The sequence below is a fragment of the Pygocentrus nattereri genome, chromosome 20 (assembly GCF_015220715.1).
Source record: "Pygocentrus nattereri isolate fPygNat1 chromosome 20, fPygNat1.pri, whole genome shotgun sequence".
NCBI lineage: Eukaryota > Metazoa > Chordata > Actinopteri > Characiformes > Serrasalmidae > Pygocentrus > Pygocentrus nattereri.
Genome location: NC_051230.1, coordinates 16,731,434 through 16,752,550, shown reverse-complemented (window position 1 = coordinate 16,752,550; position 21,117 = coordinate 16,731,434). Strand labels below are relative to the sequence as shown.

At 39.8% G+C, this 21,117-nt stretch overlaps 2 protein-coding genes across 6 annotated transcripts in view; one reads left to right on the top strand and one right to left on the bottom strand.

Annotated features, from left to right (window-relative positions):
• rasa1a (RAS p21 protein activator (GTPase activating protein) 1a) overlaps positions 1-9,140 on the top strand; it is a 41,725-nt gene extending 32,585 nt beyond the window's left edge. The window contains exons 11-26 of one of the 3 annotated variants that reach the window (XM_017724945.2): positions 776-932; positions 1,050-1,137; positions 1,216-1,296; positions 1,405-1,562; positions 1,692-1,768; positions 2,261-2,433; positions 2,764-2,923; positions 3,787-3,929; positions 4,299-4,414; positions 4,522-4,608; positions 4,739-4,806; positions 4,958-5,046; positions 5,130-5,207; positions 5,668-5,802; positions 6,365-6,441; positions 8,611-9,140. In XM_017724945.2, the coding sequence (XP_017580434.2) occupies positions 776-932; positions 1,050-1,137; positions 1,216-1,296; positions 1,405-1,562; positions 1,692-1,768; positions 2,261-2,433; positions 2,764-2,923; positions 3,787-3,929; positions 4,299-4,414; positions 4,522-4,608; positions 4,739-4,806; positions 4,958-5,046; positions 5,130-5,207; positions 5,668-5,802; positions 6,365-6,441; positions 8,611-8,653 (1,730 nt within the window). In that variant the 3' untranslated portion in view covers positions 8,654-9,140. Of the gene's footprint in view, positions 1-775; positions 933-1,049; positions 1,138-1,215; positions 1,297-1,404; positions 1,563-1,691; positions 1,769-2,260; positions 2,434-2,763; positions 2,924-3,786; positions 3,930-4,298; positions 4,415-4,521; positions 4,609-4,738; positions 4,807-4,957; positions 5,047-5,129; positions 5,208-5,667; positions 5,803-6,364; positions 7,283-8,610 lie in introns of those variants that run through there. The other 2 variants (XM_037531600.1, XM_017724944.2) reach the window with 2 other exon arrangements.
• Positions 7,016-21,090, bottom strand: ccnh (cyclin H). 3 transcript variants are annotated; one of them, XM_017724948.2, is made up of 10 exons: positions 20,942-21,084; positions 19,286-19,413; positions 18,763-18,885; positions 18,600-18,673; positions 13,138-13,348; positions 11,636-11,799; positions 11,100-11,170; positions 10,891-10,999; positions 7,794-7,857; positions 7,016-7,705 (listed from the first exon to the last, which is right to left on the bottom strand). In XM_017724948.2, exons 2-10 carry the CDS (start codon positions 19,400-19,402, stop codon positions 7,673-7,675), a joined length of 966 nt encoding a protein of 321 aa, XP_017580437.1. In that variant the 5' UTR covers positions 19,403-19,413; positions 20,942-21,084; the 3' UTR covers positions 7,016-7,672. The 3 variants fall into 3 exon arrangements, with proteins under 3 accessions (XP_017580437.1, XP_017580435.1, XP_017580436.1); XM_017724946.2 differs by having other exon boundaries at positions 7,016-7,857; positions 20,942-21,090; XM_017724947.2 differs by lacking the exon at positions 20,942-21,084 and adding an exon at positions 20,610-20,909 and having other exon boundaries at positions 7,016-7,857.
• Between the last annotated feature and the right edge of the window lie 27 nt (positions 21,091-21,117).

Sequence of the window (21,117 nt, the reverse complement as noted above, 5' to 3'; positions counted from 1 at the left end):
TAGTGTCTTTTTATTCACTTTAGCAGCATTTACTATATGGATCACATTAGTTCGAAACACTAAACTGCATTTGTATTCAATTTCTGCTCTCAGCAGGACAAAAAAGTAAAAGGAGATCAGGTACTCTGTAACAAGCATAAGCTGTGCGCTGATGTTTCTTAAGGAAACCTTCATAGCCTCATGGAGCCCCCTTTGATCATCCCACACAGATGCTCAGCAGGGCTCTGAGTGGTGCAGGGGAAGATGAGCAAAAGTCACAAAGGCACAACTTAGCAAATGTTGTATAATAAAGCATCTGTCTCTCTGATTGTGGTTTAGACACTAGATGAAATGTCTCTTTTGGGGGGAAATATTGATATGTTGTCGAACAGTAACCAACCATAAAGCTTATTGTCGCTGTCAAAGAAAAGCCTCATTAACTCCATTTTATTAAACACCACTTGAGCACATCAGCTGCTCTTTACGTTGTGTGAACATTTCATGGTAAACTGACCAATAGAAATGGTCCAAAATGACTTAAATCTTGTTGCATTAATGTATATTCAAGTAAATGTATAATTTTGGAGGTTTTGTTATTTAAAATATGGCATAAAATATGGTTATATAAAATTGTGCTGCACTAATAAAGGTCCAGTGGTAGCCTTTTAAAGCATACCATTTTCTTTGATCGGTACATAATGGTCATTAAACAATATATTTTCCAGTACACTGTGCTTTATAGCCTAAATTCGAGAACCTAGAATGATACCTTAAGTGCATGTTTTTTTTATTCTAGGCAAAGGAAAGCGCTGGAAGAACCTGTACTTCATCCTGGAGGGCAATGATGCTCAGCTCATCTATTTTGAAAGTGAGAAGCGTGCTACCAAACCCAAAGGGCTGATTGACCTGAGCGTGTGCTCTGTGTATGGAGTGCATGAGAGTCTGTTTGGCAGGTAACCAACACCTTCTGTTCTCGTAGTGCACTTGAGGACATTATGCTGCTTGCCACCAAACATAGACTTGATAAAGTAATTTTTTGTGTGTGACCGTGTAATGATGTTGTTGTGTAGGCCAAACTGTTTCCAGATCGTGGTTCAGCACTTTAGCGAGGAGCAGTACATTTTCTACTTCGCAGGAGACATACCTGAGCAGGCTCAAGTATGTAGGAGCGCCTCACTTGTTCTTTCTATCACTGGCACTGATATTCAGTATGACCATATTGTTCAATATTTATAGGACTGGATGAAATGTCTGCAAACCTTCTGCAGTAACCTAAGGAAGCCAGCGCAGGCCCCCTCTAACAAGCGTCTACGTCAAGTAAGGGGCACTGATTTCTTTGTATACTAAAGTGCTTGTCATTGGTTGATTTAGCAACTCATATCAATTGTGTATCAAAGTATACAGCTGTTCTCATCCTTTTCTCAGGTGAGCAGTTTAGTGCTTTATGTGGAAGAGGCCCACAAACTTCCCATTAAGCATTTCACCAACCCCTACTGCAACATCTACCTGAACAGTGTGCAGGTAGCCAAGACTCACCCAAGAGAGGGCCAGAACCCGGTATTCACCGAAGAATTCATTTTTGAGTGAGTAGAAATGTATTTAATTCTGACTTGTTTAGTCAATGGCTACAGGAGAGCTGATTTGGAAATGGTGCAGTGTCAAGAAAAATCCTTTCAGCTGAGAATGATGACATCCCATTTACTTTCTTTCAGTGACTTATCCAGTGAAATCAACAGATTTGAAATCAGCCTAAGCAACAAAACTAAGAAGAGCAAAGAAAATGACATTTGTAAGTGTACATTTGAAACTGTCTGCATAAATATACATGGATACCACTTCAAATCTCACACATTCAGTTGAAACAACTGAATTGAAGCAACACATGAGACTGAATAATGGGTAAAGAACAGTGCACAGTAAGCTGGTTGATAATGTAAATGTACACGGGGGGGGGGGGTTGTTGAAATTAAGTGCAATCTTTCAATCTACTTTAGTTTTTTATTGACCACAGATTACATTTATGGTACATTATGAGAAGCTATATTAAATAAATAAATATTATGTGTTATATTTTATATGCATAATACTGGCACTTTAGATGTTAGAATCAATAATATCAGTTATTGGTTAGTGTACACTTTATTTCACTGCTACTGTAGGTTTTAGTTACTGCTGCATTGAGTGATTTAGACACGCTTCCCTTTCTTTGCATGAGAGCACCCTCTGCTGCTCAAATAAAGAGTTTAGTTATACTAAAAGTACCATGTGTTTGTCCATTCAGTGTTCATGCGCTGCCAGCTGAACCGGCTGCAGAGGGGCCAGATGATTGACGAGTGGTTTCCCTTGAGCTCTCACGTGCCTCTGAAGGGAATCGAACCAGGTACCCTACGGGTGCGAGCACGCTATTCCATGGAGAAAATCATGCCAGAGGAGGAATACAATGAATTCAAAGAGGTAGAAACCTCAGACCTCCACAATATGCAAAATGCAATATTAGCATGTAAATATAATAGCTAAATGTTCCTTAATTTTAAAAAAACTACACTGTTTAATATTTTAATATATTAGCCCATTCTCTCACTCATTTGGCTTAGTCTAATCTGTAGTTTAGAATAGGACTAAATTCACTAAAAAAATTTTTTAAACTGCATTAAAATGTGTGCCTCATTCTGCCTATAAGCAACATTATTCAGTAGTGATTTCTGCCAAATTTTATCTTTGTTTAATCTCATCTTTTTTTCTGTGGTTTTAATTCAAGCACTCTTCTGTTTGCACCCTCTACAGCTCATCCTACAAAAAGACTTCCACGTGATCTATGCGTTGGCCCATGTGTGTGGTCAGGACCGCACTCTGTTAGCCAGCCTCCTGCTCAAGATATTCAGGCACGAGAGAGTAGAGGCTCCCCTGCTGAGGACTCTCAATGACAGAGAGATAAACATGGAAGGTATAGGACAGTCCTGAACAGTTAAAATTATGTTAACATTTTCCCAGCAGGTGTGTCTTCTTTGCTCAGCCTAACCTGCAAGGTAGTGTAGTATCTATCTCACACACACACACCTCGTAAGCCGCTTCGCCTTCTGGGTCTCTGGGGGTGCTGGAGCCTATTCCAGCTGTTGTACTATAATAACCTAGTCAAAAAGGTCATGCTTTTATGCTGTTTGAAAATGGCTTCACTATAAAATCTCCCAGTTCTGTGATGCCATTATAAATCAAAACAATATAAGTGATGGAGGGTGCAGAAAAAAATGCTCTCACTGGTGTGGCTGGTTAGTAGTGTTTAGCTCTAAACCAAACTGCTAACTTTTGTGAGTCAATATTACTTTTAATTTTAGCTAATTGTGCTAAAAGATTAATATAAAGTGTACATGTTGCTTCGTTCAGAATGATTAAGCTGCGAAGATTTGTTGTTCGGTTAATTTATAGCCAGTGATGCCATGAATTTTTGTGCATGTGGTAGCTGCATGTATAATATTACTAACTTGCATGTTGCATCTACTGGCACTAAGAGGTTCTCATCCCCTCTGGGTGGAGATACGTACATAAGGCTGCTCTTGAGTGTTTAAGGGTGAGCTGCAGCTGAAAGGGTCAGGGCTTAAATAGACTGAGAATCACTGGTTTAAGGAGTTACGGTTTGTAGATGGGAATAAACAAATAGACAAAATGCAACTTAGTGTTTTGATAAAGAAAGTGGTGAGGTAACTGTCTGATCTGTCTGTGGTAGGTATGTGAATGAAGACAGTGAAAAGACTAGCAGAATGATGTAACTAACAGTATGTAATTTCTTTTTTTTTATTATTATTTATTTAGATGAAGCCACCACTCTTTTTCGTGCCACCACGCTGGCCAGCACTCTGATGGAGCAGTACATGAAGGCCACTGCCACACCTTTCGTCCACCATGCCCTCAAAGACACCATTCTCAAGATTATGGAAAGCAAGCAGTCCTGTGAGGTTTGTCCATAGAGCATAGTGCATATTTTTGGGATGATACTCATTAGTTCCTTGTGGATGATGTAGACTGGCATTTTGTTGTTTCTGCTGTTACTTTTACTGCTGTGTTAAAGTTTCTGTAACAGCAAGAGTAGCATTGCACATATTAAATTTGATGCTATTGATAACAATGTGGCACCTATCTTTGGTGCAAAACAACAGCTTCTTATGTTTTTGCTTTAACCCCTGTTTTGCTAAAAAAAAATGTGCACTGATTTAAAATCAGTCTGCAGCTGAGTTATGGTAATGAATTTACTGCCTGATCTGGAAGTTTATCATAGGTCAAACCGTTGTCCCAATTTTGAGTATTTCCTGCTCTCTCCTTTGAAGCTGAACCCGTCCAAACTAGAGAAGAACGAGGATGTAAATTTGAATCTAACACATTTGCTCACCATCCTTTCTGAGCTGGTGGAGAAAATCTTCATGGCTGCTGAGATCCTGCCTCCGTAAGCAAAATAACACATGGAGCTTTTATGTTGCGATGAGTTATACTTGTTTTTGACTTCTGATATTGAGACTGGCTGTTGTCCTTCCTCTTCTTTCACTGTCTCAGGACTCTGAGGTTTATATATGGCTGCCTGCAGAAGTCTGTGCAGCAGAAATGGTCCACTAACACTACAATGCGGACAAGAGTTGTGAGGTATACCACTGCATTTTTTTTTTTTCTTTTTAAAGACTTTTTTTCAAAGACTTTTTGTCACTAACCCTCAGGTACAGCATAGTCCTCTGTTTCAGCTGAGTAAGATTATTCTATTTTGGTCTGTCCACAGTGGTTTTGTCTTCCTGCGGTTGATCTGCCCTGCTATTCTCAACCCCAGAATGTTCAACATCATCGCTGGTAAGGACACAGCTTACATAATGAGAATTCTCGCTTGTGGATACAGAACATTAAAACAGAGTGCTTACTTGGGTAGCGGTATTCTATTCTGAGGCCGATAGAAAAAGAAAGGCAGTAAATGTAACAGCGTTTTGTGCATGTTCTTCTGCAGACCCTCCATCCCCCACCGCAGGCCGAACGCTCACCCTGGTGGCCAAGTCTGTCCAGAACCTGGCAAATCTGGTGGAGTTTGGTGCCAAGGTTTGTCATAACACATTATGTATATGAGTGTATTTTGTTTTTGGTAAAAGAGAATTTTGAGAGACTTTCTATTTGTGGTGTAGGAGCCCTACATGGAAGGAGTAAATCCATTCATTAAGAACAACAAACAACGGATGATCATGTTTCTGGATGAGTTGGGGGTGAGTTGCATATAATGCAAAACAGAAGCTCCTGCATGCAGAGGAAGTTTAGACCACAGAACAAAAAAAATGGCTATCTAAAGAAATTTCAGTAAAAAGTCACTGACAGTTCAGAGGTTGGCTTTAAGCAACAGATAGGCCACATATCAGATTTGGTGTCGAGTTTGATTTTACATAAAATGGGTTGAGGCAATTTATACATGCAGTTTGTGCAGTGCAAATTGGTGGTTACAGGTTTCCATTACTTGTTAGCTACATTACTAAAGTAAACTTCAGACACCAAACATATCTTGACTGATAATCTATGCTTTGAAGTATTAGAGAAAATTGTGTGTTAGATTTAAGGTTGAACCACCACGTTACTTTGTCTGAATCTGCAGTATTTTCTTCCCTAATGTTTCATTGTAGAGCTCTGCTAAAGAGATGCTGATAACAGGTGTTTTCTCCCTGTTCTTTTCAGAATGTCCCTGACCTGCCGGATGCTACAGAGCACTTTAGGACTGATCTGTCCCGAGACCTTGCTGCCCTTCATGAGATCTGTGCTACTCACTCGGATGAACTCCGCACCCTCAGCAATGAGAGAGGAGCACAGCAGGTATATGTGGATCCTTGTGCAGCCAAACGTTTCAAATGAGAACATTCATTTAAATGTGCCTGGTCCAAAGCAGGTGTCCTCCACAGGTTCTTCATTAAAAACATGAACTCCAGTTAAATGGCTACTTAATCAAACTCTTGTTCAGGGATTAGAAATAGCCAACGGAACAAAAATGTAAGGTTAACCGGTTAATCAAATTGATTTGGTATTGGTGTGTTTTCAATTTGTTTTAATAGTTCTGATATGTATAATGTTGTATTGGAAGAATCTTATTTAAATGTTCTACAAAAAATACACTTTCTGATCAGAAGGTTTTGTTATGTATTGCCATCTTTACTAAATTACTAAAATGTTGTTAACCAGGTAATTTGAAAGTGGCTAGTTTTCACTTTTTTTTTACTTATTTTTAAGGCTGGCCCAAATAATGGCAACACTCAAGTATTTATTTATTATTTAGAGGCTTTGTCTTTATTAAGCCCCAAAGGTGATTACATAATAACAGACAGCCTTATCACATTTTTCATACTCCTTTTAAGTCTTATGTTCATCTCTTTCTCTGCAGCATGTGCTGAAAAAGCTGCTGGCCATCACTGAGCTCCTCCAGCAGAAACAGGCGCACTACGTGTCCAACAGCAACAGGTAGTTCCATCTCCCACTCTCTGTCTGTCACTCAGTCTGTCTCCGTCTCCATGGAGTAGCCAGTGGGATCCCAGCATGCTCCACCCTCATCACCATGGCAACCTCTCCCCATCTCTTTCCCCACTCTCCCTCCCCTTCCTCTGCCACGCCACGAGAACTATGCAACTACAGCAGTGACACAAAAACAAAAAAAAAAGCCTGGGGCCCGAATCCTGCACCAATGACTTCTTAAGCTATTCACACAGCAACTTCAGTTTGACTGTGCCCCACATCATGGGTACAAATTTTTTTCCTTTCTTCCAAAATGGGTCCAAATAGTGACCATGATGCTCAGAGTACCATTGAACCACGGTTGCCAAAGCGTTCTCTTTTTGTCTGCTTGATATGAAAACTCGACTGACACGAAGCTGCAGCGATCTCCTGTAACTGGATTATGAGCTACAATGCTTTTTATACTGTAATTTGTTACCGATTTACAAGGTCATGAATATGCAAAATGTGCTCAAACTAGTGTTCTCTTCGTTTCATTTAGTTATGATTGTGGTGTAGACTGGATTTTTTTTTCTTGTTTGTGTTTTTTTTTTTTTTAAAAGAGAGTATGATTATTTTATATCAGACCAATAAATTCTCTTGCTGGAATCCTGAGTATATAATTTGCGTAAACCCACCCCCCGCCCCTTTCCCTGCAATATTTTTGATTGGTTCAGTCTTCCCTGAGATTAATTGAAAAGTCAGACTTGTTCTCAGGGCAAGAATAAATAAAATGTTTACAGCAGTAAAAATCTGTTATAGTACAGACTGTATCAGGAATGCATGCATGTATTAAACATTTTATAAAGTACTGACTGACTTCTTTCTCAGATTGGGCGCAGAATGAAAAGGAAGTGTAATTTCTGAGAAATTAAAGTCTTTCTTGTCTTCTAATGTCCAAGCATTTCTACATTCTTGTAACCATGTCTCTTGGAAACCATTTTAAAGAACATTTTATATGAAACTAGGTACAGAATTTTATTTTCAGTAAATAAATCGGTATGACAAGAAGGCAAATATTGTCTAGGTATTAAAAAAAAACACAAACTCCCCACACGATGTGTCTGTAGGACTAAGTGGCAAAATCTGAAAGGCTGGTTTTACCCTTCACACGTGGATTAAGTAGCTTTGTAAAACTGTCCAAAACTCAGGAATGTGTCTTCATAAAATAAAGCTTGTTCTTGAAGACAAGGTATTATCGTCACAAAGCATCCAGGTCTTCATCGGTCCACTCCTACAGACGATAAGCTTTCATTACATACCATATGACAGATGAAGATTGTACCAAGGGAACTGAGGGAGGTCCAGAATTCATCACTTACCTCCTCAGTGATAAGGGGCTTTTTCACTACATGGTCATCATCTTCATAGCCATGCTTTCTTTTCCTGGAGGACACAGGCACAGAATACATTCAAGACCCCATTAGAATATTCCTAGCATGCCTCTTCTGAGATGTGATTATGTAGATACTGTATTTCTTAGTTTAGCATCACTCCTACACATCTCTGAGCATGCTAGTCTTCCTCCCTCTTTATCCTCCACATGTAGTCATAGACTCATGTCCATGTCCTCTTGTAGTTTCACATTAGATGTAGTTAGCTGAAAGTCACCATCAGAACAGAACAAGGTAGGTATGATTTAATACTTAAACCTATAACTATTTGTTGATTATAATTCACTAATAGGTGAATTATATTTTGTGTGAACAAGTGGGAAAATGTCACTGCTATGTTCAAAGCACTATTGTGAATGGAAATTAAATTGAATTTATTTTCTATAAATTGAGCTTCAGGTCCCATTTTATTGTGGCTTCAAGCCTGACAGCTGAATGTGCTGTGCCAAAAGGCCAGTAAGGTTTGGTTGTTTCCTCATTTACACATCATTTTAGTGTATATAGGTTGCTTCTGATTGGTCTTACTCATCTACAAGCAGTTCACAAGCTCTGCTATTAGGTAAAATTCCCCACTTAAATCTTGTAGGAATTTCTTGCGGTTTGAAAATTACGCAAATTAGAAGTTAGAAAAATGAGTGTTGCACTGTTCAAAGTTCGATTTTTTTTCTAACATACAGCCCATTAATGGAGGCAATTATAATCTTCAGCCAGTTCTTTGATGCCTAAACCTTTCTAAATTTTACAGACCTGAATGTACCATTATGGCGGCCACCATCCAGGTCCTCTGATAAGAACGACTGCTGCACGGACTCATCCAAACATGGGACAAAGCTACAGCTGTGGACCAGTGACTTTGTGGCTTCTAACTTTGGGACCACTCTTCAAACCATCTGTTTTGCCATCCCCCGCCCTCCCCCATAAAATACATCTCATCATGTGAGGACACAGGTTATTGAAGGTGGTCCTCCAAGAGGCAGGGTACCTTTTTTTTTTTTTTTTAACCTCACTGCTGTGTGGACAAATGGCTTTTGAACTGCAATCTTTTTCAGGGCTAAAATGAAAAGCCTCTGCCTTTGCCAATTTCTCCCCTGGAAGCTTCTCTAAAACAGCTTTCTTTCTAAAGTCCATTCATGAGCAGTCAGATCCTTCTAGCTTTTGAAGGACTGCTTGGAATCAACTTGGATTTGTCCCCCTACATACCAGATAATTAGGGATTACAAAAAAAAAAAAAAAAAAAATGCAACTGCCTATAACAGCCCAGGGTATGAGACTACTCTGGGAGCTCTGCAGTATGCACTCAAGCCCTGTTTAGAGTGGACAAGAATCATCAGGGAAGCAAGAAGCACCTGAAGTACAAGCCTTAAGAAACGTACTACACTCAAATTTCACCATGCAACCTCTTCCTGCGTTCGATTGGAAACGTCAGCCTATAAAGATAGCAGCTGAGCTTATCCTAACTCTTCCTGAGCTGCTTTGCTTGATGAAATGCTGCACCTTGGTTTTTTATCTAGAAACCAGCATCTGTGTGATGTACAAGGTGGATAAAACGTTCTAAGCAAAGATAAGGTTCCTGTCCCCACCCCCACCCGCAACCCCTCCATGCTCTGTGCATGTGTTTACATTGATAAGCTGCACCCCCCTCCCAGAACTCTCACCTAATCTGTGACTGAGAAACTTAATGTGGACTGCATCACTTCCTGTCAAACTGACAGTATGGGGTTTTGGGAATTGCCCTAGTGTCATCATGAAGAAATGCAATACTGACTGCCTTGGGTTTTTACAAACTCCTTTGCTCACAGTACATAATCAGTAGGATGGTGTCATAGTGTGATTTATGCAAGAAATGATGTGTGTATATCTTGATTTTACATTGTGTAACACGTCTTTATGCTTCCCTGACATCATGCTGGTCAATTATGTGAAGGTAAAATATTTGTTCCCTGTTTACACAGCTTTGCCAATGAATCAAATCATTTTTGTACGTGATTAGTTGTCGAGGTAGTCTTAAAGATAAAAAAACAAAACAAAAAAAACCTTTTGCTTAATTAGGCATGTACTTACCTCCACAAACTTGATTTCACTATATACCAAAATATTCCTGTTTTGTAGCTGCAAGGCAATGACCTTCATTAAACTTAATGTAGCTTAGCTGTGTTCAGTGATCTAACTGACCTGAGAAACAGCATGACACTGATGTAATATGACTCCTGTGAATTTCTGAAAGCTCATGTATTTTTATTTTTCTATTTGACAAACCAATTCACAACTTTTGCATCTTAGATACCAAGACACCACACAACTGACCAGGCTGAATAAAACTGTTTGTATTATAGTTCTGTTTTGTGCTTTCCTTTCAATGACCAATATGAATACTTATACCTATGAATATGTACTGCAATCAGTGGTTCTCAAACCAGTCCTCAGGGACCACCTGACAGTCTATATTTTTGTTCCAACCAAACTTGCAACAGATTGGATAGAGTAAAAATGTGGACCATCTCTGGGGTTGGTGAGGACCGGTTTGAGAATCACTGCTATAAATGAGTGTGTTTGCACTCAATAATCCGATCATGACCAGATTTCTGCAGTTATCTGATTATTCAAATGGTCATATTAACAGCATACTCTGACCTAAAAATCTGATTAAGAAATCTGTTAGAGAGCTGGATTTTAGCTCAATAACTATGTATAATCTTACTCTGACTTCTTTCAGATTTCCCAGTCTGCGCATGTGCAAAAACAGACTAGAAATAAGCAGCGTTGCCGTGACATGGTATTCTTAATGGTGTATGTTCATATTTTCAGGTAAAAAGGCGCAATTTACTTATTTAAGCCACAGCATGGAGCTCAAGTTTTACGTTACGTTTGCATCACATCATCTTCTGTGAGTTTATTGGCTGGTTGCAAAGCAGAAATCAGATTACTGCCTGACTCGTAGACCTGCAATTTCCCCATTATCTGATTACTCAAGTGCATATAAACGCGTTGATTGGATTGCTGAGAAAATCTGATGTTTTGTACTTACAAATTTGTGTTTGGGGCACATTCAGCATGAATCCTCTCCAGTTTCTGTTTGTAGATGTTCACTTCATCTGTTCTGGGAAGCTCATATTCCTTAATGAGAATTGTTATTCCTAAAATTTCAGAAAGATCATCCTGAATTTCCTGACACAAAAGCATTTTGACTTGATTTTTGATATGCTATCAGGTCATAGTAATAATAATAATACTTACGCCTCATGGCATCATACATCTTTGAGAGGGTCTCCTTATTATCCTTTAGCCCCATGCACTCAGTAAGGTATCTGTAGAGAGTAAACTTTTATGAGGACAAATGACTTATCTGAGAGACTGTGTTTCATATGTCAACAAATCTCAGATGGTACAATGAGGGAAGTTCCATGTTAACATGCCCTCTTGTGGACACCAACCCTGCTCCATGTACAATGTACAATCTGGGGATTTCATAAAACTGGATTTCTTAGTAAACTAGATTATTTGAGCCCTGCATGAGGATTGTCCAACAGGAACATCCCTTAACTCTTCTTCTATTAGTAAGGCTGGATTTTGGGCTTGGTTATCTGGCTAACTGAGAAATCCTGCTTTGTAAAACAGTGCCTTGAAGACGGTCATTAACAAGTGTGATATACAAACTGGACATAATTCAAAATATCCAGGAATACTGTAGTGAACAATATTTCTAACTTTGTTTCATTCTAAAACAAATGCTGTTTTAGAGCTCCACATAAGACAGCATTTAGTGAACCCACGTTTCCATGTTGAGGCCAGTACGAGCTGCACTGTTCAGCACAGCGGTCAGGGCAATCTGCGAGGGTGAGAAAAGAAGCCCAGCGTCCGTCATTGCGGCTCTGTTGAGGAAATCCTCTGCATTCTTCCTGAGGACCTCCGGGTTCTCCAACAGTGGATATCTCGTCTAGAGAAAGATCATATCGTTTCTGATGATCACACCTTGAAAAATATCTTGTGGATAGGTTAATTTGAATGATTGGGTCTCAAGCAATGAACTCACAACCTTCATTACAAACTCTATGTAGGTCAGATCAATATGACAATATGATATCGCAGTACTATGGATGTCATTATTGCATGTGCATGTATGTGTATTGTTGACATGACCTGCATTTTTTTTGCATGCATTATTTTACCAAATATAATAAATATAGCATCAAATAATTCAACAAAACTTTTACATAAACAAGGTATTTGGTGCACTGATATAATCGTTTCTTTATGACTTTTAGGCTTTTTTAATGTCATGTTTTAAAACTTCAACTCCCTAAAAATCTTCTGTTTCTTACTTCGGAGCTTCTTACTTCCTCAAATGTCAGATGGCATAACCAAAAACAATTTATTATGAAGTTTAATGCCAAGGTCCATAGATGCTTCTCAAATTTTTGAAAAAGTGTCATTTTTAAGCCATGGTTAGAATGGTTCAGTTTACCAGGTCATGTGCTATGACCTTAGAAAACCATGAAAGTGTGTATTTGTTATGAGAATGTTTATTTGGAATTAGTCTGAAAAGTCAAGTGGCACAGGCTCAGCAGAACGTACATAATGCCAGCCTTAATGTCAGCATAGATAGCTCCAGTGTTGGCCAAAGATAAAAAACATAAACAAAAAAACATAAACCATTCTCTCGAACTGTAATTGGATCACATTACTTACTACTTCCTGAAAAAAGTACTCATTACTCAACTTCTACCTAACTCACATACTGACCAACCTACCAAACTGTCTCACTATATTAGCAGATACTACTTTTGTCAAGCAAATTTCATAAAACAGGCAAAATGGTCTACCAATATAGTGATACAATTTCACTAAATAAAATGACAAGTAGAAAATGTCTAGAAATAAGTTAACCTCATAATATTCTTACAGGAAACTCAAAATGACCAATATTACATAGAACAACAACAACAACAACAACATTTAAGATGATTTCACTTGCCAAGATATCATTTTCAGCAGTGTAGACAGTTTAAAAACTAACATTCAGGGGTCCCCATTCCTGGCTTTTGCCTAGGGCCCCAAAATCACTAACCACCGACTGGACAATGTGATGCACCCCCCAAAACATGCCACTACTAGTACACTGTGTTTCAACTTATCAAACCACAGAAAAACAAAATGTGATGAATATCATGTATTATGAAAGTGTCTTCAAGTATCATGTTTTTGCCACACTGCCCACTCAAAGCTCCATGTTACTTGAAAGATTCAACTTCTACACACAACCCATCCATCCTACCTTCAGGTCGATGAGGAAGCCTTCCATGGGCCGATATGGGTTGTGCACCACCAGGTGAAAGTTGAGCTGCTGAATGAGGAGAAGCTCGTACTCCAGGATCTGTTCCAGTGCCCTCTCCTGAGCTGCTGGATTCTCCTGAAGATTCCCCACAAACTGAGTGCTGGAAACGTTAAACTCATCCACCTTGCAGGACAGGTATGCACACGTCAGCCTAAAGGAAGAACAGCGGACCAAAATTCCATAGATTAACACATGAACTGTTACCATATGCAAAGAAAGTAATTCTACAGCCTTTCTATGATCCTTGCTCTGTGAATGAACTACATGTGAAGCCATCCTATTCCACAAACACGCAGCATGCACGATGCCAAGCAGACTGCTCTCATTTATTTAAATGATATTGATTTGAAAGATCATAACAGTTAAATAAATGGTACGTTTCTTCTCTGTAAATGTGGTGTCTGGTTAACATTTACATCATCTCCAAAAGGCCAGTGTGACAGCTGGTTTTCATACTAACCCAACAGAAACATGCCTCATGTAACTAGTCCAATGTTTGATGACTGAGACCAACTGATTAAACAAGCAGAATCAGGTGTTCTCCTGCTCGATGGGAAAGAAACCCAGCAGCCATACTATTCCCTTTGTGGAACATTGGTGACCTCTGGTTTACAATAAAGGTTTCTTTTAGTGCAACTGTGAAAGAAGCAGAACACAAAAGCCCAATCAAAGCAAACTATCACTTGTAAGGATTCTTTTAGTATAGAGTGCCTACACCAAGACTGGACTCATTAACTTCTGCTCTTTTTTAAAAGGAGCAGTGTGTAAGATTTAGGGGGTGCTATTAGCAGAAAAGGAATATAATATACAAAACCATGTTTCCATTTGTGTATAATCATCTGTAACAACAAATCATTGTGTTTTCAATAGCTTAGAATGACCCCTTCATATCTGAGTAGGGAGTAAGTCCTCTTCCAATACAACCAGCCATGTGGCCATGTTTCTACAGTATCCCAGAACGGTCAAACCAAACACTGGCTGTAAAGAGTGCCTTTTGCATTTTTTAAGCTTTAATTTGGTGGCACTACAGAACCGTTTGGAAGCCGTAAAAAGAAGAAAAAGAATCAGTGGTTCCTGGTGCTGACTAACCACTTTGTGTTGTGAGAAGTTTAAGAACCCAAATTGTGACAAAGAAAGAATCATACTTATTATTTAAAAAGCAACAGAGGGTGAATCCTCGTCATCAAAAAGTGAAAACATGAAGAAGCAAAATGAAACGGGGACAGGTGATGGCAGAGACCCTAATGACCACCGCAGGTTCTACTACGCGCTTAGGAAAGGAGGGTGAGGGAGGGGTATTCAGTTGGTTACAATCTGCCACTGCACTGCTAGATGCTACTAAATCTTACACACTGCACCTTTAATCCTGATTTCTTTACAATGATAGAAACCTTGGGTCTCAGTATCTACAACCCAAATATAGCCATTTTATTTACCATCCTAAACTACCAGTGAGCGTATAGGTCTTCTGTGTTTTTATATGTAATGTTAATAATAGTAGTAAACTAGTAGCAAATCTGCTAAACCCTGTTTGTACCTCTCCATGAATGGAGTTGAGGAAAGCAGTTTAGTTTCATTACCAGTGTGGCTCGCCTAGTTAGCCCTAGAGGACACTAAAAGGCTAGGTAGTACTTGCAGCTGCATACTCAAAAGTTTGTTTGTCAATGCCCAAATTAAGTTTTATTCCTTTATAAAGGTCAACACAGGACCCCTAAACCTGTATTACATTAATAAGCTAAAAGCAATATGACAAACATTGTACATAATGTAGGACACACCACTGTTTCGCCATGCTGGGGGCAGTTCACACTGAGTGGCAACATTTACAGAAGACCTGTCAGCCCAAATCAGCTGAGCAATAGAAAGAGCAGCTAAACGCCCTCTTCTAAAACCTGCCCCCTGTTAAAAAGTCAGAAGCAAAAGAAAAATTCAGAAGAAAAAGTCCAAGTCCAGAAGCAAAATCAGCAAACAGAATAAAATTAAAGCAAAAACTGAGAAAATAAGTATTACATGTATATTAAAATAGCAGTAATCTTTCTGGGGGGGGGGGGGGGGGGGGGGGTTAACTGCCTATATTTGTATTTGCAGCATATTTTGATACTCAACATCTAAAACACGTTTTTTAAAGAAAAAGTTAGATGTTATCTTGTTTTTTAAGAGACTGGAGTGGCCTCAGCCTCTGGTCTCTGACTTCTCCGGTCCACCTTAAGCTAAGCGAACAGTTACCTTAATGGTGCGCTTGCGCCCGAATGTACCTGCAGCGCCTTTTAAGGTGGAATAATGAAAACGCTGTTTTTGGTTTTCGTTACTTGTACCGTTTTTAATTATTCTCTACTGAAACCCTAATCACGCAGAAAACAGAGGGAATCAAAAACGTTTCCGGGCGCGGAGTTTGTCCTCGACGATGTTTAAAGCTGTACTGCTTTACACTCGCCTCCGTCTGAAGTGTACAGCGCAAGAGTCGACTCCAAACACTTCGGCTCAAGCATCGCTGGCCACCCGTCGACCCGACTCACTGACGGAGCAGTGGAATCGGCTCTTTTGGAATCGGTTTCCCGTCACGCTGAGACCGCGGAGAACACGCTTTATCCACAACAGAGGTGTCTGCTCACTTTCTAATGTCCTCAAACCTGGATGATACAGTGTACATCTACTCTATATGTAAGCTCTTGGAAATTTGTGTCATTTAATTTGAAAATGCCCGCGATAAACGGCGATAGCTGTTAAACTAACTTAGGTTAACTATAGCTAGCCTGCTAATGACAGCCTTTCACTGCCAGCTAGCGCTAGGTTAGTTAGCAGCTATCCGGCTAACTAGTAACTTACAAAACATGACCAACTGACTACTTTCGACATTCTAGCGAAGTACATCTCATCACACACACCCACCCACACGTTATAAATGGGTTATAAGTGATACTTTTTTTTAAAATCCCACAAACGGGGAAATTCCACCTCCAAACTTAACCCATCCGTGAAGTGAAACACCACATACACACTAGTGAATACACACACACACACACACACAAGGGGGCAGTGAGCACACTTGCCCAGAGCGGTGGGCAGCCCTATCCACGGTGCCCGGGGAGCTATTGGGTGCCTTGCTCAAGGACAACTCAGTCATGTGCTGTCGGCACTGGGGATTGAACCGGCAAACTTCCGGTCACAGGGCCAGTTCCCTAACCTCCAGCCCACTACTGCTCCCTGATTTTTCATATTTAATTTATGTTTGTGTGTGTGTGTGTGTTATTAAATATATATGCTTTCCTGCACGTTCCTACTTTCCATGGAAATTGTATGAACTATGTTTTAAAAAGCCATTCAGGCCCTGTACAAACAAAGCAGGAGTTTGGTTCGCATGGCCGGCAGCAAGTCAACCTCGTTCCCAGTGAGAGTTGGACTCCGTCAGGGCTGCCCTTTGTCACCGATTCTATTCATAATTTTTATGGATAGAATTTCTAGGCGCAGTCAGGGGACGGAGGGTGTCCAGTTTGGTGACCTCAAGGTCACATCGCTGCTGTTTGCAGATGATCTGGTCCTATTGGGGACATCAGGCCGTGAACTTCAGCTTTTGCTGGATCGGTTTGCAGCAGAGTGTGAAGCGGCCAGGATGAGAATCAGTACCTCTAAATCCGAGACCATGGTTCTCAGACGGAAAAGGGTGAAGAGCCCTCTCTGGGTCTGGGATAAGCTCTTGCCTCAAGTGGAGGAGTTTAAGTATCTCGGGGTCTTGTTCACAAGTGATGGTACAAGGGAGCGGGAGATTGACAGGCGGATTGGTGCCTGGTCAGCAGTGATGCGGGCTCTTTACCGGTCTGTTGTGGTAAAAAAAGAGCTGAGCCACAAGGCAAAGCTCTCGATTTACTGGTAGATCTATGTTCCCACCCTCACCTATGGTCATGAGCTCTGGGTAATGACCAAAAGAATGAGATCGCGAATACAAGCGGCTGAAATGAGTTTCCTCCGCAGGGTGTCTGGACTCTCCCTTAGAGATAGGGTGAGAAGTTTGGTCATCCGGGAGGGACTCGAGAGCCGCTGCTTCTCCACGTCGAGAGGAGCCAGCTGAGGTGGTTCGGGCATCTGGTTAGGATGCCTCTTGGACGCCTCCTTCGTGAGGTGTCACAGGCAAGTCCACCGGGGAGGAGACCCCGGGGAAGACCCAGGACACGCTGGCGTGACTATATTGCCCAGCTGGCCTGGGAGCGCCTCGGAATCCCCCCCGGAGTGCTAGTGGAAGTGGCTGGGGAAAGGGAGGTCTGGGTCTCATTGCTTAAGATGCTGCCCCTGTGACCCGAACCCCGGAGAAGCGGAAGATGATGGATGGATGGATGGATGTTTAAAAAAAATAAATAGAACTGAGTTTTACGTTTGTAAACCCCTGGAGTATTTTAAATGAATTCTGTAAAATGTATCTGTGTCCATCTATCTACATCTATAGAAAAGACTTCCTAAATACCTATGTTCATTTTATATCACAATCAGTCAAATGTACTGCATGAAGATTTTGTGTTTTCTTTTTTTGCTATTCTCCAGAAACTGGAGAATGAGGAGAGTTGTGAGGAGGACAGGGAGAGAGGAGGAGGGCAAGTGACAGAAGAATAACAGGTAAGAAACCAGAACGCATGGTTTTAGAAGTAGAAGTGTCGTGTCTGTCACTGACTAAATCAGTAAGGAGAAAAGGGAAAAATCAGTAACTAAAGAAAAAGGGTGAGAGTACCCTGGCGTAAGTCAAGAAAGAAAGAAAAAAACAAAAAAACATCTGTTACTTTTAATTCAAGAAATGTACTAGACTTATCACTAATGTACTGAATTGTTAAAATCAATAAATTGAAAAAATGTGATTATTTTTATATAGATAGATATACAGACAGACAGATTCTAGTAACTTCTAGTAACTGTACTGCCACATGTCACATTTGAAATGACTTCTGGCACAGTCAGAAAGTCAGTGAACTACAGCATAATACATACATTAGCCAGTTAATATTCATATCATGTTCAGCCAATTGTCACAGTCACCTAACCACAGATATTTGAGATAATCACAGTTATTGACTGCAGACATTTCTCACAGTAACAAAGCATAGCAAAGTGTTAATTGTGTCTGTTGGGTTGAAGCCAATAAGTGTAAATAAAGGAAAGCAGTAAATGCAATAATTGAGAGACAGCATGGACTAAAGCATTTATAGCTTCTAACTTGTGCTCTAACCGATTAATTGCAATTATTTATGACAAATAATCATCAGCTTAAATTACATGATCATGACTGCTCTAGTTAGAGCTGGAAAACATTACAACATGCAGGACAACGGTACTCCAGGGCCTGCTGGATTAAATTATCATCTACTTTCGTATATAATGTATAATCCATAGGTAGGTCATTCAGTTGGCATAATACTTACATAATTGTCCTCGGGTGGTACTCCATTAAGGAGTTGTTTAAATAAAATCTTCTGAAATACATGCAGGCTGTACCCTACAACAGAAGAATACAAATATTTGATGAAGAATGATGAGGAATACACGACATTAGGCTCTGACCAAACTGTTACCAAAAATAATTACCACTACAGATTTGGGCATCGCAGGTTTGAATATTGAGCAGAGGTCCAGCAGTCTCTTCTCATAATGCTTGAAAAGCACTTTCTCTTCACGGGGATCAAGAAATATGGAATCATTTATTCCAGGCTGTTAAGCGGGGGAAAAAAAAAAGCATTAGAAACAATACAAATAAATATATATAACAGCCAGGTCCAAGTGTTTTTTCTGTGTGCACTGGAGAAGAGCTACCAAACACAAGAGCTGTCTGCTATTCATCTTTCCAGAAGGAACTTTTGTGGCAATTATCAAATCTGTGTAAGATGTAAATACGTATACCCATGCAGGCAAACTTACACAGTGATACTGTCCAAGATTCACTAATTTTGTGGATATTTTTGTTTCAATAAATAGAGCCCTCGTTGCATAGAAACCTTATTACGTAAGAATTATTACATATTTTAGACCTAATATTAGTTTGATGACATACAGTATCCACATATTTTTTGGTAACCACAGTCATCCATGAAACACTGAAAACCGTTCTTACCTTTCTGATACTGAGGGCTTTTGAGCGAAACTTCTGGTTCGCCTCTTGTCTCAATTTTTCCAAGGCTGCCTCATTTTCAAAAGTCCAGTATTTCTTCTGGGAGCTGTTGTGATACATGGCTGGAGATGCTGTAGACATTGACACAAGTTAGCTATTGGCTAATGTATTGTTGTGTGCAGTAGTTTTTATAACCCTGCTGTCGACAGTCTTATGTTTCACACTTGCACCTGATAGCGGCAGTACTCACGCAAACTCAAATCATTTATATTTTATCATTTGTCGTCAACGTTGGCCAGATTAGGTACAGGCTACACAAGCTAGCAGAGCTGCATGAGTTTGAATTTTAAAAGAATTGCAGTTATTTTCAGTCAGTGTGCTTATGAATATTAATCATATGCAATATTATTGTGATTATTAAATAAATGGCATGGTATGTGAACATACAGCTAGTCATGCATAACTGCTGGAACAGCAATACGAGTATTTATTATTTTTTTTCAAGCTAGACGCATGACTATGAAGACTGGAGATGGAAATAGCACATATTGATATCTAATCCATGTACATAATGGTCAATGCCGATGCATAAGCACTTGTGTAGAAACTGTAAATTCATTTTTTAACATTTGTATGATTCTGATATCACTGCACACTCTAGTCACGAGTGCAAGTATAAACACATCATTAATGCAAGTATAAATCACAGTTAGAGCTTAATAAGAAGTCAGATCTTAACACAAATCACTAATTCTATATTTTTAAGTTTGATCTGTACTGCTTCCACTGAAACGCAGCCCTGTTTCTCCTCAAATTATAAATCTGTTGAGTAATGAAAACACAGAACATTGTAAATAGATAACACTTGAAGGTTATATATCACCCATAAGATCAAGAGAACCAAGTGCTGCCATACGTAGCAGCTTGGTATTGACCTGCTACTGTATGTTGTACAACCTGAAGGCCGACTCATTATTCCAAGCTGTTTTCGCTTTTCATCTGGACTTTCTTGATATCACAAATTCAATCTGAACAAGTAACTTTCATTTTAACATCTTGACATTCTAATTGTTATCTGTTTGAACTGATTACTGACTAATGAGAACTGAAATCTTAAAGTCTAAAACTTTTTTTTTTTACTTGTATAAGTTATTTTAATATGTAAAAATTAAAGACATCAGAAACCATTTTATTTGTTCAAATTTAATTTCTGATATCAAAAAACAGTCTCTTATGAGACTTGGTCTCATATTTTTTAGGTTCAGTTTTGCTCAGTTGGGAGTAAAGAACGAAAGCCTGCTTAAAAGGAAGCGTCATTAGTAAGCACCTGGAACACTGAGTGGCGTGGATTCAGGAAGTGAGGACCCTCAGAAAATACAGGATAACGTGTTATATGGCAATATCAGACACCCATGTCCCGAGACCTGAATTATGAAGGCTTTCCTTGGCAGTTTGCTCGTTATTTCTGCGTCATCTTCGTTGATCCAGAGGGAATACTCTAGGATATGTCTAAAGTGGGCGCTCTTTCCTGATGGTCCACAGTGGAGCTGAGCCTCCTGGAGAAGCCACCGCAGCCACAGACAGCCCGCCGTTCATGTTCATGCCTAGTTAACCTGCTATCTGATTTCACTCTAATGACTAAAGCAACGCTGGTCTCACCTCAGTGTCCACAGGGTGACTTTCCTTCTTGAATGTCGGAGCTCATCAGATCCGAGATCAACAAAGCTCGAGCTCAACCCAGAAAGCTAAGATAGCTTCTTCTTCGTCGGCGGACTGAAGACAATGAAAACAGCAATACTGCCACCTGGCGCACCGTGTCCGATCAAAGCATGGTC